Here is a 24,734-nt window from a genome sequence, read left to right as displayed (position 1 = left end):
CAAACAGCATGGATCCTGACCAGACTGCGCGGATGTGCAGGCTGGTCTGAATCCATGCTGGTCGCAAAGCCACAATGTTGGCTTTCTCATGGCACGGTTCATTTTTGTTTCACGAATTCCATTAGGCCTATGAATGCTTTTTCTTGTTTCTGACTTTGAGATACAAATGTTTGGTGATTAAACCTTTTCACTCAAAAGCCGACGTGTTTGTTTTAGAAATAAGACGATGCCTCAGAATTCCAAATGCAGTCTCTCAAAAATGTGCTTTGATACTCTTGAGGAGCTTTTTCTATGTTTCATTTCCTGACATACTGCTTATTCCAAACCAAAATGTTTATGTTGGAATTAGTTCAACCCCAAAAGTTAAAATGACCAACCTATCTTGAGATGCTTACGGTAAACAGATGCTGTAGATGTTTTACCCAGCTGCTTGGATGTATCATCAACATTACCAAAAGTTTCCCAGTAGTAACATCTAACAAAGAAGTAAGTTGTGGCGTTGATGTTGTAAATCTTAAATTCTGATGAGGTCTCATTTATCAAAGTTATTCTTCCCTCGTCCACAGGTAGAAACTCCATATTCGTACTTTCATTTTTCACAGCGAAGCCAATGGAGTTGCTAGAATTTGGAGTACTTAGAAGCGTACATGTAAATGTGATATTCTGTGAGGTGCAAACATCGGGATCTAACGGGATAAGAGTGCCATTGTGTAATTTTGGTGAATCTGTACATGGAAGAAAACACATGTTATAACATTAAAAGCATAATATAGACATTAAGCACATGGGATACCTCACTTACGGAAAACATTCAGCATGGGTACTACTGTTTCACTTGAAGTTCAGGAATTACCCAGGGTGCAACAAACTTAAAAAAATAAATGTTGATCTGCTTCACTGACTTCATATATTGTAAGTTCAGTGGTATTTTTCCCATTTTTTTGTAGGATCTTTTGCACTTTTGAACTTGTCCTCTCCCCCGAAAAAATCTTATCTGGTCCTTAGTGTCTGATTTTCTGTGCAAAGAACTGTTAAACCTGAAAGTGATGTCTTATGAAACTGCTGGATCCACTGGATAAAGACTTACGTCTGGTTCCTGGCTCTCCTTTGCAAATACTGTAAAATATTTGTTTTAGTGGTCTGTTGTCAATTTGTAAAGCATACGCTCAACAAAACTGTTTGCAATTTATCTGTACACTACTGCCATAAAATACTTGCCCATTCCTATATTGTCGAAGTAATGGAGTTATCTGACAAGATTTGAATCCTATCAAATTACCGTTGTGTAAACGTCCAGATTACTATGAAATGAAGCTGATCAAAGTACTTTGTGGCTAGATGTAGCAAGTGGTTCAACCTACCCAATATCTAGGGGATATAGCTGATTTTATCATGCAAGTAGTATGAAAACTGCCAAAACAACACTTTGCTTTTTTATCAATTCAATAATTGGCCACACTCATGTTGACAGACTAGATGTTACATCAGTTCCATTCCAGGTTCAGTTTTATTATAGAGTTCTGTTTTAATGTTGCACGACTTTCTCTAAACAGATTCTGCAACATCAATTAATAATAATTTCTTAAACTCTGCCTGTCTCCAATTTTATCGCGCAGAAACAGTAATACTTAATCAGGTATCATTGCGTAACGTTTGTCATGACATAACAAATGTTACATGGAATGTGTTTGGAAAGGTTTAAAATACATCTTAAACAACATACTTATAGTGCATTCATTTTTCATTAAGTAGAAGCAAAATTGTTTGTGTCAATTACAGCGTAAATATAGATATTAAAGTCTCTCTGACTTGGGGTCTGGAACTGGAAGTGAAATTAACTTGCCGGACAAGTTAGTAGTTGTGTGAGTCATTTCTGTAAAACATGTAGAAATAAAAGCATGTTCTGATTTATTTAAGAGGATGATTTACAGAAAGTAAATAAACATTGTCTAAGTTGAATTCAACATGGGTGCCCACTGATGCGTTCAGATGTTTCAGGAGTGGATGAATTTTCAAATCTGTAAAACATAAATTTATCTATTTTAGCTTCAGAAATCAATTTTTATGAAATAAGATGAGGAAATATGTTGTTCTAGACAGGTTATATGAGTTTCATAATACACCAAATAACAGACTACCGTCTTTTAGGTAGTTCTGCACGTTTGGATCGACAATGTTTCTACAATGTAGAAATAGATTAAACTTTGATTTTTCAAAACTTCAGAATATACTTAGAAAATTCAGCAAATAAAAAAGATAGGGTCTTGTGCTTAATTTTTTGCTAGATGTATCTGAAAAATTTGAACCTCACGCAATTTTTCATACGCGGGATGTTCCAAAAATAATGTCATTTGTGTTTTATTTCGCGGAAATCGTGTCATGTATACACAAAACCACCTCGTGTCGATAGAATGATCACTGAATCGTAACATAGGTAAATATCGCGCTCACACGTTCACTGACCTTGGTACAGTGTACATTGCTTTATAGCGTATTCATTACACTTTACACAAAATGACTTGGAAAAGAGCTGAAAATGTGCTTGAAATTAGGGCCTACATAAAAGGTAGGTCGCTACTCGGCATGAAGTTTGTAGATATTCACCGTGAGGTGTGCGACATTTATGGGGAGGGTCAAATGTCTCATAGGACTATTTGTAGGTGGGTAGCTAAATTTAGGACCGGACAGCAGCAACTCAAAGATGCTGCTCGCACAGATCGTCCTACAACAACTACGTCGAAAGGTAACATCGAAAAAAATCCTCAGTTTGCTAAAAAAGGATGCCCGATTCAACTTAAGGCAACTGGCCCAAATGACAAACTTGTCGTTAGCACGAGTTCATGGAATTTGAAGAAAACACCCTAAAACTTAGAAAAATAAATGCAAGATGGATACCCCATTTGTTAACGATGAACAAAAGAGGACCCGTGTAACAATGGCAAAAAAAACAACACTCTGAACATGTACCTAAAATACAGCAAAAAGGTCTTTGAAATATGTTACTGGTAATGAAACCTGGGTTTATTATTTTGAACCAAAGCGGAAGTATTCCAACCGAATTTGGGTCACCAAAAATGTTAGCGCCCAAGTATTGCCAAACGAATACGAACGGTGAAGAAGGTTTTGTATGTATTTTTTTTTCACTCATAAGGGTCCAATCATTCAAATTCCGGTACCAAAAGGCAGTACGGTCATAGGAAAATTCTATAAAAAATGTTGTTCTAAGAAACTTGAAGAACTACTACAAAAGTCGCCGCCCCAAAACAGGACTTAAGTACCTCCGACTTTTGCATGATAATGCAGCCGCTCACAAGGCACGCATTGTGACCGAGTTTTTGGAGTCAGAGAAGGTTACCGTCCTTCCACACCCTCCGTTTTCGCCAGACCTGCCTCCCTGCGACTATTTCCTGTTTCCCAAACTTAAATATCATCTGTCTGGAAAGAGATACAAATCGAGAAATGCCCTTGGATCTGCTGTTTATCAGTACCGGATGCCAGTGCCATTGTCATTTTACTCACAAGTTGCTATAAATTCTTAAACTGAAACAGATTTTATTTCCGTGCGCCGAATCCAGGCTTTATTCTACGTTTTCCGGAAAAATGACATTACACCATCACTTACGGTTTATCAAACGGCTGAACTACCTTGATATCAGTGTTATCTAACTCGCAGATATGGCGGAAGGGGTCAGTAAACCTCCTTTGATTTGACCTGGTGACCTAGTTCTTGACCCCACACGACCATTTCGAACTTGGACTAGAGATCTTCAAGATTAACTTTATGTGCAAGTTTGTATCAAATTAAAGCAAAAGAAACCTCTGAATGGCTTAAAAGGACAAACTTTAGAAACTATTCCTCTTTCAGGGGCAATAACTCTAGAAGCCATGAAAGGAATCGAGATAGTTTTGTGTAAATGTGGCTATTATAAAGAGTTTCAAACTTACAATCTGTCCTCTAGAGTGTTGATTTGATCAGGTGACCTAGTTTTTGTAGGTGATCGAAATAAACCTGATGTAAAGGCTATCAAGACAAACATTCTGACCAAGTTTCATAAAGATAGAGCCATAAATATGGTCTCTAGAGTATTAACAAGCATTCCCTTTGATCTGATCGGGAGGCCAAGTTTTTTACCCCATGTAACTCAGATCCTAACTTGACCCAGAGATCATCAAGAAAAACATTTGAACCAATTCTCATTAAATTCAAACTTGAAATATGGTTTCTAGTATGTTAACAAGATTTTCCTTTGATCTTGCCTAGTGACCTAGTTTTTAACCTCACATGACCAAGTCTTAAATGTGGCCTAAAGGTCATCAAGATAAATATTCTGACCAGGTTTCATGACGATAGGGTTATAAATGTGGTCTCTATAGTGTTAAAAAGCTTTCCTTTAATTTGACCGGGAACCTAGTTTTTGACCCTACATGACCCAGATTCGAACTTGACCTAGATGTCATCAAGACAAAAATTCTGACCAATTTTCTCATGAGTTTCAAACTTAAACTGTGAACTCCAGAGTGTTTCCTTTGATCTGGCTACTGACCTAGGTCTTGACCCACATGACCTAGTTGAAACTAGGGATAATCAAGGCAAACATTCTGACCAAGTTTCATTAAGATTGGATCACAACTGTGGCTTCTAGTGTTTACAGGGCAAATGTTGACGGACGTAGGCCGGACAATGACAGGTACAATAGCTCACCTGAGCACGAAGTTATCCTCAAATAAGATGTCGCATCTCAATTGATTATTACATTCCAAAACAAATTATACTCAAAGTCAACTTACTGTTGAAGATGAAACCAAACACAGCCGAACATGATACAGCACATGCTAGCCAGATGTTTACTATATATATGGCTCTCATATTCCTATAAGTAACTGTTATTATTCATCAATATTATCCCTTCTTAGTTCTCTGAAGATGCTGAAATATATAGATCAGAAACACAACCTTATATGTATGTACATCAGGGAAATAAATTCTGTGATGACTGATCAGTATCTCATTCAGACTGAAGTGTACTGTACAACCCCTACAGAGTGAAATCACTTTGATTACAAAAGTACTTTAATTACACAGTGGTTTATGTTAACTCATCATGCTGGACACGATTTATTCTGCCTTTGCGATCAGTGCTAATCATGATCTGCTTGTACATCCACTGTTTGCCATTCACTCAGTATCTTTTTGGTAGCCCTTTTTAGCAGCAAATGGTACTGTCCAAATTGAAAGATGGGCAAGTTCTTTGTAGAAATTTAGCAGGGTAAGGGTTATTGTTATTCTTCTTGAAGATAAATATACTACTAAGAATTATAGGTCATGAGAAAGAAAGTATCTACCAAAGTATCAAGCAGGTGATTTTAGACAAATAGATGTCAGTTTGCAAGTACAGCTTTCTTGTCAGGAAGTTGACTCACTAATCACAATTTGCGTTGGAATTATCTTGTTTATTCTGACAGGAAAACAAAGACCAGTCCTCTTTATAAAATACACACATATGACCGCACTATAGACCAAGAATATCTTTCGTAAGTTTTTTATTGTCATCAAGTAAAACTCTGTCTTTAATAAAACAGATTGGTGTGCACTAGTAATTGATATAAACGGAAAGGAAAATGATCAATAACCATCGTAAGAAATACAAGGGATACACAGAAAATCATCCGTTTCGTCAAACTTATGTTTACAGTCAAGCTAAATGTGCTTAATGTGTTTTGACTCTACCTAAAAAGGGTTTACTGTGAAAGAAAGCGACCAGAATTTGTGGGTCGTAGGTAAACTGGCATATCTACATGAAAGAGCGTTTAAAACATATACAGATATGTCATATTGACAAGGGAATGGGTATAATTATGTCAATAATCAATACGTTTATTTGTAAACTTTTTGTCTTTACAGTTATTCAACTGTAAATGAAATGTTGCTAAGGAATAGGCTTTGCACCACAGCACTAGGCCGTTAATTCTATGAAATGTAAAACAAAATCCACTTACTAACCAAATATTTCTTTAGCGCATGTAATTATGGTTTAAAATTCCGCCATTTTTGCTACAAAGAGATATTTTGCTTAAATAACCCTTACAGCACACCACTGTACATCCTCAGCCTTGCACAAAGAGTGCCCACACTGATATAACTTTGAAAATATTTTATGATAACAAAATAACATATTTACCGGCTAGAACAAGCCAAGTTATACCAGGTGTTGTCAAAACATGATATGAACAAATATATGATATCTCATAAACAGCAGGTACGGTCAGACAGTCAACATAAATTATTATCTAATGTATGCTTAAATCAACACAGTTAGGTCAATAGTGGGAATGCAATAAAATCATTGTTATATAATATTACCTCCCTATTTTCGATAATGTAGATTCTTTAACACGACTGCAATGTTATACCAGGTTGAATAAAATTGCTTAGAATTTCTTATCAAGTTTTAATACTTTTTATCCCTTACTCTCATACAATGGTCAGCTTCTGTATTAGACAATATGTCACCTATTTCCGCAACTTAGGAGGATAATATTTTGTTTTTCTTGTTTTTGTTGTGATTTACGACTCACTGTGTTCACAATCATAAACACAATAATTATATGGCGACTTTCCAGCTTTTGATGATAGAGGAAAATCCCAAACCAAAAAGATGGATGCAAGTGTAGTATCTGGACATTCACTGACAGGCGCTACTAATCAGCAACCTAGTCCATCCAAATATATAATTCCAGCTAGACGTCAGCCAAGATTAAATCCAGATTCGGAGCCATTTAGTCCAAGAAAAACTGTTAGACAAAAAAAGTCACAGTGGATGACTGATGATTGGATGACTTGAGTTAACGAAGGTTATCTTTAACAAACAGTGGTTACAGAGGTTTTACTTGTTTTTATCTGTAATTATTTGAAATACAGATATTTGATCTTCAGTAGAGCAAAATAGCAAAAAAAAATGTTTGTTAGGAACTGTAGATTCTTTTATTGTACAATTAATAAACTCCTGAAGTTACAATGTGTATTATAGTTTTATTTTTAAATCTTCAGAGTTTATTTTGGCTGCTAATAGGTTGTTATGAAGTATGCATCATAAGAACACTTAACTAAAATTGTGATTGTAGTGTTCTTAAAATAATTTTATGAAGGATATACATTGTATATCAGTAATGAAGGACTTAGTACTGAAAACTGTGTTTTACAACATTCAGTGCACTGTGGTGCCCTGAAGGGCTTGTATTGTGGCGGTACTGCGGATGTACCCGGGGAAGGCACTTAATGGGGCTTTCAAAGCTTAGTAATGCATATATTTTGAAAACATCCAGCTATGCGTTTTCTTAATTATTATATAGGCATTGATCCATAGTATGGTTATAGAAGCTAATTTGGTACACTAGACTTAGCAGTTTGGTACCGATTTAGGCATTAGTATATAGTAATAAGTGCTAGTTTTATTAGCTACAGATACATGTACTGTACTCCATCTAAAACCTTTGTACAAATGTCGGGACGACATTTTCCTAAGAGGGGAAGGATGTCACAGGGTCATTATGTCTGAATTATGTCTAGTTATGTCTAAGGTTCATTATGTCTTATTCATGTCATTATGTATATTTATATTTTATGGTCCTTATGTTTATGGTCCTTATGTCTGATTCGTGCCATTATGTCTATTTATGTCTGATTCATGTCATTATGTATATTTATGTCTAATTATTGTGTATATGTTTTGTAATGTCCTTATACTTTGTAATTGTACTTCTGTATTATGTTGTATATGGTTTTATATATAATAGAGATCCTATAAAAATTCCTATTCCAATATTCATATATTTAGAAGTCCCACTTTGAAAGTCATAACAAAATTATAGTCATTTATTCATTCATCAATCATCCATTCATTCAGTAAGTCATTCTAACTGTTGATTTATATCACGCAACATTCATACATTCATTCACCTGCTTGTATTTTGGTGACGGGCCTCTTGGGTTTTATTCCCGCCATGCTTCACCTGCGCATGCGCACTTCAGACAGAATAACAGCAGTGAAAGACGCAAGTCTCGTGTTGTCGTTTTCTGTGCAACTTTTTGCACATTTTGTAAGTTTCTGAGCCTTTTTATGCATTGCAGCCCATCCCAGACAAGAACTTACGATCCCTTCGCCCAGGTTTTGAGACTACACTTCGGGGGACGCGACACAAAATCAATATGTGTCCTCCCCTCCACGACATGCGGGAGATGTGATTTTACCAAAATGGAAAACAGTTCTGAGACAATTTAAACATTTCTTTTAATGTTGTCAGTCACATTAAAAATCATACTTAAGGAGTTGTATATTTCGGAAATTTATTCATATGCTAAAATATCTCTATCTTGGTTCTGCAAAAAGGAAAGGAAAATCAAATTTTAAAAACTCCAACAATCAAAACTTTAACTTGATCAAGTGCTAAGTGAACACAAATAAACGCAATGTTCAGGTGTATTGTTTGTTTTTTTTTGACCAAAAAAAAAAAGGGCACGTGAAAATAGATTTTGGCTTGATATTATATGTATTTCACGAGGCAGGCTTGATTGTGAATTTTCTTGTCAGTGCTAAAGAATGTAAGTAAATATACCTGTCCAGACGGTTATGAAATCCATACCCCATAAAAACATAATCCATTAATGTATTGATATTTTTCGACACAAATGTCATTGAAAAGTTACCATTGTACAAAATAATGATGTCAGCAGTTTCACATTACGCTGTTCAAATATTCACGGTGTTATGAAATCTCGTATGGAGTGCATTATCGATAACAACACAGGTTCAAGTTCATACAACTTATCAGATAAACAAACTGGTTAACACATCAAATGAATTTGAACAATAGTATATTCTCCGTGACGATTGATAAAAGACATTTTATCTGAAATGTGTTCTCATCCAAGTGTGATTCATCTGAGGAAGTTGGCAGTTACTTGCAAAGAACAGTTTATCATTGGGACAGAATTTTGGAACACTGGTTAGGTTAACTGCCTGCCGTTACATAACTGAAATACTGTTGAATAACGGGTCTAACCCCCCCCCCCCAAAAAAAAAAAAAAAAAAAAAAAAAAAAAAAAAAAAAACAAAGCATAACTGTTACTGTAACAGATGAAAAATTGTATTTTACATAAAACCAATTAGCTGAATAATAATCTTTCCTCTAAGTTACTGTTTGCTAAAAAATAAGGTTGGAGTATCTTCAAAACGTTGCTCAGTAGATTTTTTTAAAATACAAAAGTTCTCAGTATTCAGTGTTCTGCTAATTGTTTATACATTTTTTTTTTGTATTTTTAAGTTGTCGTCTCATAATATTGTCATTAAATTTGGACTACGGGCAGCAAATTAAAACTCAGATGTACATCAAGCCTGTTAAGTTAATTCCGTAGGTAGAGCGCAAGACCATGAATGGAAAGGACACTTTACAGAAGACAGTGCGTCATTATTTCGTCCTCCACCTAGGAGTTATATAGCTCAGTTATATGCGTAGAACGACTATGAACAGTTGTAGAATCCTAAAACGACCTCAAATTTTATATCTGAAATAATGTTGAAAACAGTTTAAAGCCAATCAGTCTAACAATCATGCCTTCAGGGGACATGCCTTCAGGGATGTACATTGTAGTATCAAAGTATTTAAGACTCACATGAAAGCCTATAAGATAGCAAATTTGACGACACTATAAAAATATCTGAATTGATATTTTTTCGGCGAACGCCGTCTAAATTCGTTTTCGTTACCTATGCCACGTGACTTCAGTTTGCAAATCAAACTACTTGATAACGCATTAAAGATAATTTATCAAAATGGAAGATATATGCAACACTCTGCCTGATTGGACGAGAGTGTCAATTTCTTTCACTCTGTTGATTGTGCTACGCTGAGTGAAATGTAGACAAAGCGTTTATCCTAAACGACGCTGTTTACAGTTTTAAAGCTAATTTTGGCTCAGTATATTTAGCAAGAATATTGATATATCTCAAAATGATAAGTAAGTTTAATAAATATGATAAAAACCTGTTCAAATACCAACATATATCAAATTAAAGAAAGAGCTGAATACGGTCTGCGTATCACATGAATAAGGGTGTGATAAGAGTCTTTTATGTAGAGAAGTGCTTTTTAAAAGATTTTTCTTGTTACAATTGTCGTCTGTATATGAAAAGGTTTCTTGCTTTTGTGACTTATTCAGATTGTATATTAAAATGAGTACTTGTTTGCTTTGATATATTTGTTATAAATTATTTAACTGATTTATTATATATGAATATTTTTCTTTAGTATGGTATGCAAATATTGAACTCAGTTGAAATCTGTTTTATTATATATATGCTATATAATGGCTGAATCTCATTACACTGAAATGAAGGTACGTTGCATACAATTTATCTATGTGATATGACTACGGTCAAACTTTGCTTATGAAACAGAAATATTGAAATAATTACAATTGTATGATTTGCTTGACCTTCACTTTTTTGTAAGTGTGACGTCATTGTCCAAAGATTCATGAATAGCGAATATGCATTTGTTAAAGCGGGATCAGTTGGCCTATTTAAGGAATAAATAAAAATAATAAATAAAAAAAGTCCTTTAATTGATTTTTTCTCATGTATTCTAATCAAACTTGATTTGTAGCATCTTTATTAGGCCCGCGGCCAACTTTTTAGCTGGGACATTTGACCCCTTTTAGGGGCTGCTAGAGCTAAAACTAGAAATGCCTTTATACAGCGTCTCATGAACAGCTTGGTGGATTTTTGTCATACTTCGTCTGGAGCATCATTGTAAGGTCCTCTTCCAAATTTATTTATATAGGAACTTTGGCCCTATTAGGGACCACTGTAGCTAAAAGTAGATATGCCTTTCTTCGCATTAACCACTAAAATGTAATGGAGTTTTATCAAACTCGATGTGTAACAATATCGTAAGGTCTCCTGCTATTTTGTTACAAATGGGGATAGGGACCAATTTAGCTAAAAATATAAACACGTTTAATGACCTCTTCTAATGAACCGCTTCATGAATCTTCATCAAACTACTGCTGTAATTATTCGTCTAAGGATAAACGAAACAAAATTGCAACCCTACGAAACCTTTGCGAAAAATTAAAAGAGAACCATTTAAATTGTTAAAGTGCGGTGTTTAGTTTTGCAATTTGAAAAATGTTAGATGAAAGATGAATATTAGATGAAAACTTCATAAACTTCTTTCTTTATTACAATTCGCCGACCATCATTTTTAAAGATATTTCTTGTTACAGTATGAGATAAATTAAAACGTTTTTCTGTTTACATAAAATTTGTACCGCGTTTCCATCGCAATAGAGAGCACGTAATAACTTAGCTTTTATTTATTATTTAAATTTACAAGCAGTAAAAACTAGTACAGATATGTACTTTCTGCAGTTTTCTCAAGAATACCAAACGTAACTAAATATTTGTTTGATTGCTTTGTTGTTGTTGTTTTACATAGTTTTAGCCGTTTTTCTACATTATTTCAATAACAAAACGGTAGTCAGTTAATCTAACTATTTTTGTGGATACCCCTAACCTCTGTGGGTTCGGAGCCTTGCAAAGAGCTAATAATGGCCGTCTAACTGACTTATGGAAGGCCGGTGGTGCCCGCTCTTGATGAGCTTATGCCTAGAGAGGTAACTGGGGTCATTCGGACTCCACCATCAAAAGCTGATGAGTCGCCATACGACCTATAAATGTGTCGGTATAAAGTTAAACCCAACAATAAAGTAACTAGCACATTCATATGACTCAAATGTGGAGAACGATTACACACTGTCACCCTTCAAAACGTTAAGGAGCTTAGGATCGATGCCGCACTGTCCGGACGCAAAGCACTGTGTTTTACTTTATTGAACTAAGCAGGTGTGTTTACATGACAAAACGAACATTTAAAACAATTGTTGCATATGCTGGAACTACAAAAAAAATATTTAAGTTCCAACAATAAATTTATTCGTCAGAGTGCCTCTGTTCGTATTCATACCTTTTTCAAAAGTGTAATAATATCAAACAGGAAAATCATCCTCGTACTTTTCTACGTAATTGTTTGGAAGAAACAATTTTGATTTTGTATAACCGTGTTTTGTGTATGTTGCTTGCAAAGCACGAGCGCAGGTTTATATTCACAAACTAACCTAGTAGTCAGGTTAGTATTTGGTTACCAACCTGCGCTCGTGCGTTTTTGAGGTTGATACGCTCAATACTAACCCAATCAAAACAAAGGAGTCATGCGGTAATCTGTTGTATTCTTGGCAAAAAAGAATTCAGTAATATTTGATAAAGTAGTTTATGTTCATAGATGCGTTTTCTAGTTTACATTTTAATTAAAAAAATACAATTGTGGAGGTATCGAGGCAACATTGCTCTTGGTGTATTTACAAAAATGGGAAACAAATGATTGCCTCTTATATAGAACCATACGGTCAGCCAGTGACCATGTGACCACATCAGGCTACCAAACGAACTCAAGGATTTTCAGAAATAGGCCACTCCATGGGGAATGTGCTTCAACGCTAGGAAGAGTTACATCATAAGCACCCGGAACAAGTATTCTTATTTATTCCAATTCAACAACACCTCCCTGCAACAAGTGCCCTGCAGCCTGTACCTCGGTGTCTCCATTGTAGATCTGCATTGCTGTAACCAACAAGTCGATAACGATTTTCAGTTAATTTTGGTGAAAGTAGTCCATACCCGAACAAATTCTCTCACTGATATCATTACAAAAATCATGTCGAAGTCTCTTTATCGGCATCCTTTCACAACTTTTGTGCTTTGGGAATTACCAGTGGCACATTTTCCGTTGCTTTGATGTTTGACAGAATATAACACCCGGAATTATGGCGCCTTTTCTTTTCGCGTAAACGTTTTACATCTGGACAGGGGAAGACCTCCGTCCGTTGTCAATACTCCAGAAAGAACGCTTTCAGTTTATCCACTACAGGGCATAGCTTTATCTTTTTCCACTCTTCAACCTATACTTCCATGTGGTTATTCGTCAAAATTTACTAACGAGGGTACTAAACTGGATACTCATTTAATAGCTAGTTAGTAACGGTTTAGTTCTGATAGAAAAAGTGTTCATTTTTACTGGCAGGTTTTGCTATATATCAGCAGGATTATCACACTTTTTTCTTGTTAAACGGAGGTAATTTAAAAAGTGTACATTTCAGAATGCCTCCTTTAAATGTGTCAGCTAGTAATGATAACGTAACAACTAAATGTTAAGTTTTCAACAAAAAGTGATTTTCTGGTTATTTCAACAAAAACTGCAATATTATAAATCAGGCGCATGATTTTATGAACGGTAACTCTTACACGTTTTTATTGTTATGAATTTAGCCTGCGAGCGATCATTTTTCATTCTCTATCAATAACAAGATTGTCAGTTAGATTTTATGAATTGTCACAAAAAGGACATAGAATGTGATGTAAAACATATAAATAATTCTAAAACATTAATAGTAAACATAATGAATGTGAAGAAAAGTATTTCATGATCAGATTTTATGACAGATGTCTTCTCCGTGACGATTTGATAAAAGACATTGTGTCCGATATCATTCGTCCTCCACATCTGATTTATGTGGGGAAGTTGGCAGATATATGCGGAGAACAGGTTTGTACGCGTACAGAAACCAGGAATGCTGGTTAGGTTATTTCCGACCTTACATAACTAAAATACTGTTGAAAAACGGCGTTAAACCCAAAACAAAACAAACAAATTATGACAGATGCCTGTCTGTTTTCAAAAAAGATGACATAGATAAAAACTGTTTCAGACCACTCTTTCAAAGATTAATCGTCAAAGTATGTGTTGTGCTGTGAAGCGAAGTCCACACAAGCAATTAAAATATAATAAATAGTAAGTCGTGCTTGACATGATACAACTTCAGGTCAGAAGATAAGAATTAGTCAAACAGGTTATGACCTATTTGACAGCGAGAATGGACAATTTCCTCACCTCGAGCAGATCTGTTCCACTGGTGCCATTCAACTAAATTAGAGTTTATATCACGAAGTTTATAGAACGAAGCGTTGTTCAATAACGATTGCCATTAAGATAAAATATATACATATGAGCCGCGCCATGAGAAAACCAACATAGTGGCTTTGCATGGATCCAGACCAGCCTGCGCATCTGCGCATGCTGTTCGCTTTCAAAGCCTATTGCAATTAGAGAAACCGTTAGCGAACAGCATGGATCCTGACCAGACTGCGCGGATTTTTGTTTTGTAAATTCTGTCCTTATAAGCAGGATTCAAAGCAAATCAATGTTATATTCGCTACAGTATTACAGTTGGTTTATCATACCACAGGTAAGGCACATGAGGTCAGAGACTGGCATTTTTGTTGATTTAATTTTTTTTCACGCTTCGTGCAGACAGAGTATTTTGTGATCAATTACAAACCAAATATTTCACACATGTGATGTTTTATTCGTGCCGAATACTAGTAGCATTTGCTTTTTTTCGAAAACACTTTCAATTGTGTCATACTGAGCAAAAACATGTTTACCTACGTCACTTTCGTCTTTTATCAAGCGCAACACCGGCACCGGATGTCGCGCAACCCATTTTATGCGTATTTTCAACCGGAATTGGATAACGCGTTTAATAATATCACTGTATTTACACTTGGGTTAAATCAGTATAGGCTGAACACCACTAAATCCGGCTGTTCTTTATTTCATATAGATCCACTTAGTGTAATACTTTATAACGGTTTTTCGACATTTTCTAGCATATCAGATTTTTAGAGACGTATATTCTCATAAAGAACTATATCGCTACTTTAGAAAAGCAAAAAGAAAAGTGGGTGTTAACTTTTATATAAGAAAACTACAGTGCGTTAAATACAACCCGCCGAATTTACTCCTTTTCGCTTCTTTCAATTTCTCTTTTCGAGACATTAAATTCTTACGCCGCCATTTTTACCTAGCATGCGATAGGAACATGCGTTTTCGATAGAATGCAAAGTGATACATACTGAAACGCGGTAATCGACCGTAAAATAGAAAGTGAGTGAGAAAAGATGATAAATTGTCTTCAGTTTTTTATATAAAGTTTAGTGCTAAGTCAATAGCATTTGCGTAAGCTAAAACATTGTTTCGCTATTTGGCAAACGTAATTTTGAAGGAGAAGGTGGCTGACAGCAGCAAACCTACCTTTAAAATCGTCTTTGATCCGTCAGCGAAAATAGAGAGCTGACCTGTTCTCATTATATTTGGATTTAAATATTTCAGTATCAGTTCTGATAGAATCTAATCTTATATGAAACATTCATCACAATTACGGAATAGATACTGACAGATTATTAGTTCTGTTTAGTGTACTAATCAGTTGTATTTTAAACAATTTAACCACTCAATAGTGGTTTATATATTTATACCACTCAGTAGTGTAAAATATACTACTCACCTCTCAATAGTAGTAAATACACAATTTTGTGGTAGCTTATATACCGTACAAGGAACGAAATACCAGCCAGTAGTAGTTTGTACACAATTCAGCAGTAGTTTATATACCACACGTTAGTAGTTTAATATATGTACAAATGTAGTTTGTTATTACATGTACAACACTTAATAGTTGTTTATAGGCTGAACACTACTAAATCCTTCTGTCCTTTATTTCATATAAAGTCCACTTAATTAAAAACGTTATTTCGACACTTTCTAGAATATCAAGAGATATCAGAGATTTATATTTCGATAAAGAAATATCTGGCTATTATACAAAAAGGAACAGAAAAAGAGGTGTTATCATTTTGCATAAAAACGTTACACATAATTAAATACAACAATCTAAATTTACCTCTTGTCGCCTCTTTCAGTATCTCTTTTTGAGATACTATATTCTTACACCGCAATTTTGATCTAGCATGCATATTCGTTGAGAATGCTATATACAAAGACATAAGAAAACACGATGTTATTGATGAAGGGCACGAGGATAGGAAAGAAAGATTAGGACTTCGTGTTTTTATATTTGAACTACTTGTGACTAGACCTGCGTAGGCTTACCTTTGGTGGTAACCAGCCTATATCTATATAAAGTCAGTTGTAATCTATATGCAACTCAGTAACTCTGGCGTATGATTATTATAATCGAGTTATAGTGTATATACCTTTCAGTAGTCAGTAACTTTATATATAGTTTGATATTGACGTTTGAGAATTAAATTCATAAACTCGTCTGCCGATTAGGGAAACCAGCATGAATTACTTTGCCTTATCTAGGTAAAAACAACTATCGTACTGAATAACATTACTAAATAACGGACCATTCCATTATTAAAAGTACAAAAACACCGCTGACCTAAAACCGAACTATACCTAGTAGTTATATATCGTAGAATTAGCTTATATACAACCCAGTTCTAGTTAATACAGACTTAATGAAACTTCTAACACACTCTTTATACCTCTGTTAATATCTTTCATATTATTAAACGTATTTATTTTTCAAATTTCTGACATGAAAAGCAAACAAAATTAAGTAATTCCATGATATCAGCTTATTTATTCTAAGCGTCACAAAAATAAACGTATATTTTTGCAATGTACAAACAAGTGAGTTTCGTTTTAATGCAAGAAAGGATTGACAAAAACAAAATAACTCCTCTATCCTGTCATAGCTTGGGAATAAATTTTAGATTTGGTTTGATATTCGACCATATTTTATTGAAGAGTCAATATCTACACCTCTGTATCCTTATAAATGTTATTTACTCGTTTTACGCTACTTTTATGTGTATTTTTGTGACATTTTCGAAGTGGGTAAACGTCGTAGTAATCTATATACAACTCAGAAAGCACAAACATGCAAGCATTAAATTTATAATTGGAAATGAAAAAATGAGCATTTTTGAAGATTTTCCTTTTTATTGCCGAATAGTTTTATATGGTCTTTGCTGAAACACTAAATTTAGTATCAAAGAATTATTTCTCTTTTGTTCTATGTCAAACATTAAAGAGAAGATTGAATTTGTTCTTCGTTTAGGAAAGGTTGATCCGTTTCTATAGATGATGGGTGTTACGTCAGTCAGGATATCGTTTGCGAAAAATGCTCTCTGAAATTGTAAAGATATTAAACGATCACTTAACGTTTTGTTGAAGTATCAGCAAAGTGAATGTATTTTTTTTTTTTTGAATTTTACCAAATTAAAAATAGTAGTACAGTGAATGGTTCAACTGCTGCATCTAATTGTATGAGAATATGACATCGGCAATTTTAGCGGACTAAGATGGAAATCAAGACTCTATGATCATGCGAAAGATAAAATACATTTGTATGTAATTTCTATATTTGATTGTATTGAAAGAAAGTTTTAGAAAATGTTGTAATATTCTTATAATTTCTCTTATCTGTTGCCAGTATTAAAGAAATGTAGTAATCTTATGCACATTCTACTTGCGGGCTCCAACAGCATGACAATTGTTGTACAGTGATATGTTAAATTTGTCAGAATCGTCGAAAATGAAACAAAACATTTCGTAAATAACAAATTGTTTACGTCAATATTTCTTTGCGGAAATCTAATAAGCTAATGAATTATGATATACTTACAATATATGAACCGTCTGTGCATGTGGAAATGAGAACCGTGGAATCTTGGGCCATAAAAACTTCTTCTATAGAAACCGCCGTACGGAGAGAAACCACCACGTCTATAGAAGCTCCGATATGGACCATAAATGCCTCCACTGAAATAACCTCGTCTTGACATACCATAAAATCCCCCATTATCACCGTAACCATCGTATCTGTCATATGGGTCATACCCGCCTCTAAAATAGCCTCTATACCGTCCGTAAAATCCGTCTCTGTCTCCATAACTGTCATAACCATCAAAGCCTCTCCTATAGTAGCCTCCCCTTCCATAATATCCATCATTACCATCATAATCTCCCCCATAATAGCCTCGTCTTCCATAAAAGCCTATTGCTCCATAACCTCTATCCCCGTAACTATCATAGCTGTCATACCCGTATCCGTCCTGAGCTTTGATACAACATAACACGGATAATAGGACACCAGTGACAAGAGAAATCTTCATACTTGCTACAGTTTGTACCTGAAAAAATTCCGTGAAACATAAATGAAAATAAGCCGAAACAGCATATTCAAGAACTTAAAAAGATGCCTTACCTGTGATTTTCTTTAAAAATTCATAAGAAGCTTTAAAATTTCATAAACATATTACATTCTATGTTTTGTAAGCAAATGCCGCAACATTGTTAACTTTACGCTAATTCGAAAAAGTTGATTTTACCTTTCTTTTAAATATTAAAGAAAAACATTCAAAGACTCACCGAATACACGTAAAGTAATAACCCCAAATGTCATTTTTAACAAGGCTCGGACCTTTTAAACAAAAAAAAGTTAGTGACAATTAATCGTCTACTCTATCACAATACATTAACTTCAGTAGCATTTCTTATTTCATTTGATATATGGTATTGCCTAACGCATAAAGCATAGGTTTTATTGCCAAAAGTATAGAAAGAACTTTCATAACCCAGCCGAGACGCCTCTCCTTACAAATTCTAAAATACAAACCTTTCAGTTTGTAGTGTCATTAGTCATTTATCCTGGGACGCATTAAAGATGCATTGTCACACTATTTTTTATGTGTTTGTTTTTCAAAGCAATGGCGTGCTGATTAAGAAGGATGTCAGCGAATCAGTGATGTGATTTGTGGCGACACTTTTTATCATTCATAACTCCCCAATGTCTTCAAATTATGTTAACCAAGTGTTACATATCACTGTTTGATCGACTAAAATCCCATTCATACCATCAAGTGCATTTAGAAAATGTACGGTTGTCTTCGGTATCGCATTCAAACTTTGCCAAATACTTTATAATATTTCACGGTTAAAAAATTTGGAAGTTGAGCTTTTGGTCTAGCTTCGACATCAACCGATAAACTGACTTCAGTCATGATTAATCAACGACCGTGCCACCTATGCACTGATTAATAGTCACGTGGATATTTTCGAGTTATTCCAAACATTTGGAATTTCGAAAATGGGGATGTTCATCATACCACAGTATACTACAACACTTTTTTTTTACCTCATATAGCCTGTAAAAAGTTCAAACTATATTACAGACTCGCGCAAATTTCCAAAATGAAGAGATAAAGAATTAATTGTATATAAAGAGATCCAGCAATATTGCGAGCAGACGTGCATACGTATATCTGAACATGTATTTCTGCCGACCTGACATAGGAGCAGTTTTCAATGAATGTGGCGGAAGGATGTGGAACGACCTGCCAAAAGTACCCATAATTTCATTAATTGTTTTGACAAAAAAAAAAACAACAACAAACAAAACAAATCAAGTGTTGTTTGTAAAGAACTTAAGCCCCATGAGGTATCTGAGTGTGTTAGTTTCAATTTCATCTCTGCCTATGACCTTGACCTAAGACCTAATGACCACAAAACAATAGGTGTTATCTACAGAGCTGCAGCAGACTTAAACGGCTGTATACAATAAACAAATTTTAGTCTCAAGGTCACTGTGACATTGATCTTAAATCTGCTTATCCAAAAATCACAAGGTTTATCTACCGACCACAGGCGATCCTCTTAAGAAATTAATTCGTTGGTCATAAGGCCAAAAGATTCTGCAGTTATTGATAGGTTTCAGCTTAAATGCCACTGCGACATTGACTATTGGCCTACTGATATCCCCCCCCCCCCCCGAAAAAAGACGCAGGCAACAATCCTATGAAAAAAATTAAGGGTAGAATAGATTTCCCGGAAGCACAGAAACATCCCCAACTCGGCCACATAGCCATGCATCGTAAAATAGGTCTGCGACAAGGAAAGACATAACAGACTGGTTGTTTCAAACAAAAGAAAACATGTACATACTAATTATATACACACTAAAAAATGGGATAGAGAAAGGGGTAGGGGTATTGAGGGAAGTGTCCCGACTGTCTACACTTTTTGATTGCTAATCCTTGTTACAACAACGGGGATCTTTTACTGTAACGTTTTACCACTGTAAGCCGAAGAGTTCTCTTCCATTTTCTTCTCGAGTTTTTGAATTTAGCTGTGATTTATAACATCCTCATAAAATATAAGCCAATCACTGCTTACTACTAACTAATTAAAGTTAAAATAGAAGATATCTTATACGGTGCTACCTGTATGATTAAGTGTATGCATTTTTAAAGTGGTCTCGCCCAATGATCTATCAACAGCGGTATTGTACACGTTTACCCAATCCATCAGGTTGTATACAAAGACCTGGCTAAACTTGTTTTAAACACGTCATGTCATTTGCATACATTCAAATCCAAAGGAAGTCCGGAGTTCTGACAATACATTTTTCATGTATACTGTACCGAACACAATATAGTGATTGATTTTTAACTCCACTTTTCGGAGAATAGGGGTCCTATTCTACTTGCCCCGGCGTCGGCGTGTCGCTTTCTTGGTTAAAGTTTTTTCGACAACCTTTGTTTCTCTGTCATATCTTTGTTATTATTGCTTAAATCTTACTGTAGCATCACAATAATAAACATTGTCCAGCATACTAACAAAGTATGTGCAGGGGCTGGGCTCAATATATATAAGGTCAAGGTCAACAAGTTGTTATACTTAGGTTATTTTTAAGGTTAAAGTTTTCCGGCAACCTTTGTTTTTCTGTCATATCTTTGTCACTATTGCTTATATATTCCTGTAACTTCGCATAAACATTGTCCATTATACAAACAAAGTATATGCAGGGGCTGGGCCAATTATACCCAAGGTCAAGGTCACAAAGGTGTTATACTTAGGTTATTTTTAAGGTTAAAGATTTTTGGCAAACTTTGTTTTTTTCTGTTATATCTTTGTTATTATTGCTTATATCTTCCTGTAAGTTCACATAAACATAGTCCAGTATACAAAGTATGTGCAGAGGCTGGGCCTATTATACCCAAGGTCAAGGTCACCAAGTTGTTATACTTGGAATTACTTTCATGTTAAATCTTTTCGAAAGCTTCGTTTATAGACATATCTTTGGTACTTTAAAAGATAATGAATTGAAATAAAAAATATTTCTTTATAATCATGATTTAATTAATAAAAAAAAATAGACTTAGAATGAATAGAAATATAATCTGAGTTAAGCAAAGTATTTATACTTTATGTGCATGTAGTTTCTTGGACTGTTCTTTTTTTCTGACATAATTTAATTCCATCAAAATACAGAATGTCAGTATCCCGTCCATTGTTGATCTTTAATCCTCTCTGAGTAGTAGGGTATTTCTATATCTTGGTGTATCTTCCTTTTAAAGTAAGGGACTCTTATTGAGACATAAATTCATTTTACTGTCAAATTCCCAAAACGTGGAGCGCGCTGTCTTACGGTCAGCTCTTGTCTTTTAAACTTAACCATCAGAATTTACTTATTCTGTCTCCATCATAATATATCAAACACTCCTTTAGAAGAAATTCATTACCGTGTATAATTTATTATGATCGTGACGGTAGTTTCTGTTAATTACTGTTCATTTAGCAATACGCACATGCTTATATCGTTCAACATCCCGTAAGCAGTAGGCATTACAAGGAAATGCTGAATTGTTTATTAAACTGAGATCTAAGCCCAATTTCGTATTTGAAAAAAATGTCCATTACTACACCAAATAACATGTACGTATGTATGTATGTATGTATAAACACTATATATGACCAACCAAATAAATTATGTGTACTACCATTAAAATGACGTTAATACCAAATTTAATGACTGTTAATGTGGAAAATTCATTAACACTAAAAGCCTGGCGTTTTTTAACAAATAACGCAATATTTGAGTGTGAAAGCAGCACCACATACTTATTTACCTTTTACATTCAGCTACGTTAAATTAAATTTGATGAGAGATTTTTTTATATTAAAAGTTATTATTTGACAATGAAATATTTTAATGTTTATAGCATCATGTCTTTAAGATGATACAGCACAATAGCGAATTTCAGTGTAATATTATCCTTTTGTTCAATTGTTAACATTAAAGTACGTTGACACACTCATCTTGCACGACCGTAAGAAGTTCCCTATCTATCAAACCACGCATGTTTACATCATTATTAATTTCACAACGGTCATCATTTTATGACGTCACTTTGTTTACCTTAGGGCATGACGGCCTCACATAGTAAAATTGAACAAACAAAGAACAAACAAACTAAAAACACAAAGCAAAGGAAAGAGTATTTTTGTATCAATTGTATTGTAGGTAATAAACAATAATCATGTGCGTGAGACCGCCGTAAGTGACGTATAACGTTACTATTATCATTAGTAAATAAAAACTTGACGGTGGTTGATTAATTAGGACGGTTATAGATCTAGTAATCACTACTAAATGTGTCAGAATTCTGAACGAAATTTAGTTAAATCTTTATTTATTATATCTTTACCACAAATAAAACTGTATTATGACTTTGCAAAAAAAAAAAAATTGATGTGAAATTTGAATGTTTATTTTTTCCTGTTTGTGTGGTTGACGTTTCCTATAAATAATAACAACCCGGGTCCTTAACCCTCAAACACTCTAGCCATTTCACCATAGAACAGAATAATTACAGAAGAGGAATATCAGGTGAGATCTAAAAGTAACTGATTTAAAATGTCAAAACAGGATCATTATGTATTGTGAATTTTTACAGTTATAAAATTCTGAAAAGGTGCAAACAATGTTAAATGTGATAATATTTTCATTCCGTCGCAATTAATAATAAAACATTGTCTTGATAAACTACTGGAATCGGGAGCTTTAGGTTCGTTTTATTAAATTTTGTTCATCAACTTTTGGTGATATCGTTCATTTAAGATATTATGTAATCTTTAATCAATCTAATCAATGTAGTTTTTAATAATTCATGACATTTCTTATGAAATTTCTTCAGTTTTGATTCTCTTGTTGCAGTTCAATAATGAAGACCTTGACCTTGCTCCTTGCTCTTGTGGGCGTTGCTCTGGTTGCTGCTGTCCCAGGAGGATATTATAGCTCATACAGTAGTGGTATAGGTCATGGTTCAATATACGACAGACCAGGATATACACGGTACGGACACAGTATGATCGGATATGGTTCCCCATATTATAGTTCAGGTTATGGACGCGGTTATGGCTCTCGCTACGGTAGATATGGATCATCGCTTTATGGCAGCTCATTGTATAGTGGATATGGCCGTGGGTCACTTTATAGAGGATACGGCTCTGGTTCTCTCTACGGAGGATACGGCTCATCCCTTTATGGAGGATACGGCTCTGGTTCTTTGTATGGATCATCTCTTTACGATGGATACGACTCTGAGTCTCTCTATGGAGGATATGGCTCTAGATCTATCTATGGAGGATACGGCTCTAGATCTCTCTATGGAGGATACGGCTCTAGTTTGCTATATGGAGGCCACGGACACGGATCGCTGTACGGTGGATTAAGATATAGACGTAGATATGGTTATCCATATTCCACTTATGGCTATAGGCACCAATACGGGCATTACCCGTCATATTATTCTGGTAAGCATGACACTTACATGAACATATTTTTTCCACTACTAAATACAGCATATATCTCTCAAGTTGAAGCAATATAAATATAATAAAGTATAACAAAGACCTGTTTCATGAAGTTAACTCACATCAGTCTTAATTTTAACTAAAGCGGATTCACGATATTTCTTATAGCTGACCAGGTTAATTATGTCATGACGTTTGTTACGGTAGGGAGTTATATTTGAAAATGGTCTCGTTTTTAAGTAATTAAATTAATCATCCGTGTCTTATTTTGTGAATTGAAGATGTGCCCTATTTCATGAAAACCAAAATAATAATAGTAAACTTGCGCTTCACTTCCTTAAAAAATGGCCATTGAAATTAAGTATTCATTAAAGACATACAATTTTTTGTAGACCTTATATATCGGGTATTTTAAATTTAAGGGAAACGCGTCACAAACATTATATATATATGGCAGTTCTAAAGTTATTCAACAACATAACAACAAATATTCAACGTGACTTCCCCACACGCGTTTATAAAGCCGCTACTCAAATATCAAAATGTCCATACACCGTTCCCTCGCCAAGACGAATATCAAAAGAGCAAAATAATTAGTGACTGTTCGATATAGACATGCTCTCCGTCATAGATTAAGTTTCAAAAGCATGTTCAAATGAACGGACCGTTGTAAAAAAATCGTTTCATTTAATTCAATTAAGTTTTTCTCTTCCCTTAAATCAAATTCTGCTTATTGTTTTACTCGTCTAGGGCAAAGCCGTTATTTTAACTACTTTTCATGGAATCCCTGCAACATTTTCGTTCATGTCGTGTTGGACGACCTGTAGTTTTCCGCTTTTTCTATTTCATTATGTTAAATATGACACACTGTTTGTGAAAAAACAGTCGCAATTTCAGTTTTCAGCTATTTTTTCAAAAAACTATATAAGTTTATTAATTCTTATTATTTCAGGACACAGATATGGCTACTGAGTGATGACCAGAACCAATTCCTCAACCACGGGATATTACTTAAAATCCAAATATCATAATACGCATTTCTCTTTTATTCTTCATTGGTCATCTTGCATCTAGTCTCATCGCTCATCTTTTTTGTAAAAAAAAATGTTATTGTGCGATATGGTTTTGGCTAATAAATTGTTCAAATAAGG

General features: G+C 34.6%; 3 protein-coding genes across 6 annotated transcripts in view; 1 reads left to right on the top strand and 2 right to left on the bottom strand.

The window, feature by feature from the left end:
- Positions 1–8,861, bottom strand: part of LOC123523990 (uncharacterized) — a 50,054-nt gene extending 41,193 nt beyond the window's left edge. Inside the window, exons 1-3 of one of the 4 annotated variants that reach the window (XM_045301836.2) lie at positions 8,614–8,855; positions 4,789–4,927; positions 396–725 (exon numbers count right to left, since the gene is read on the bottom strand). In XM_045301836.2, coding sequence (XP_045157771.2) covers positions 396–725; positions 4,789–4,867 — 409 coding nt within the window. In that variant the 5' untranslated portion in view covers positions 4,868–4,927; positions 8,614–8,855. Of the gene's footprint in view, positions 1–395; positions 726–4,788; positions 4,928–5,997; positions 6,128–8,613 lie in introns of those variants that run through there. The other 3 variants (XM_053539349.1, XM_053539348.1, XM_045301837.2) reach the window with 3 other exon arrangements.
- A 3,736-nt stretch (positions 8,862–12,597) lies between these two features.
- Positions 12,598–18,101, bottom strand: LOC128555974 (heterogeneous nuclear ribonucleoprotein A3-like). Its single transcript, XM_053539843.1, has 2 exons — positions 17,612–18,101; positions 12,598–12,677 (listed from the first exon to the last, which is right to left on the bottom strand). The coding sequence occupies exons 1-2, from the start codon at positions 18,099–18,101 to the stop codon at positions 12,598–12,600; spliced, it is 570 nt and encodes a 189-aa protein (XP_053395818.1).
- A 4,102-nt stretch (positions 18,102–22,203) lies between these two features.
- On the top strand, positions 22,204–24,734 carry LOC123523993 (keratin-associated protein 6-2-like). Its single transcript, XM_045301843.2, has 3 exons — positions 22,204–22,657; positions 22,985–23,583; positions 24,536–24,734. The coding sequence occupies exons 2-3, from the start codon at positions 22,992–22,994 to the stop codon at positions 24,553–24,555; spliced, it is 612 nt and encodes a 203-aa protein (XP_045157778.2). The 5' UTR covers positions 22,204–22,657; positions 22,985–22,991; the 3' UTR covers positions 24,556–24,734.

Source organism: Mercenaria mercenaria, chromosome 3, assembly GCF_021730395.1.
Source record: "Mercenaria mercenaria strain notata chromosome 3, MADL_Memer_1, whole genome shotgun sequence".
In the NCBI taxonomy this organism is placed as follows: Eukaryota; Metazoa; Mollusca; class Bivalvia; order Venerida; family Veneridae; genus Mercenaria; species Mercenaria mercenaria.
The sequence above is the reverse complement of the archived record's forward strand: the minus strand, read 5'-3'. Positions and strand labels throughout refer to the sequence as shown.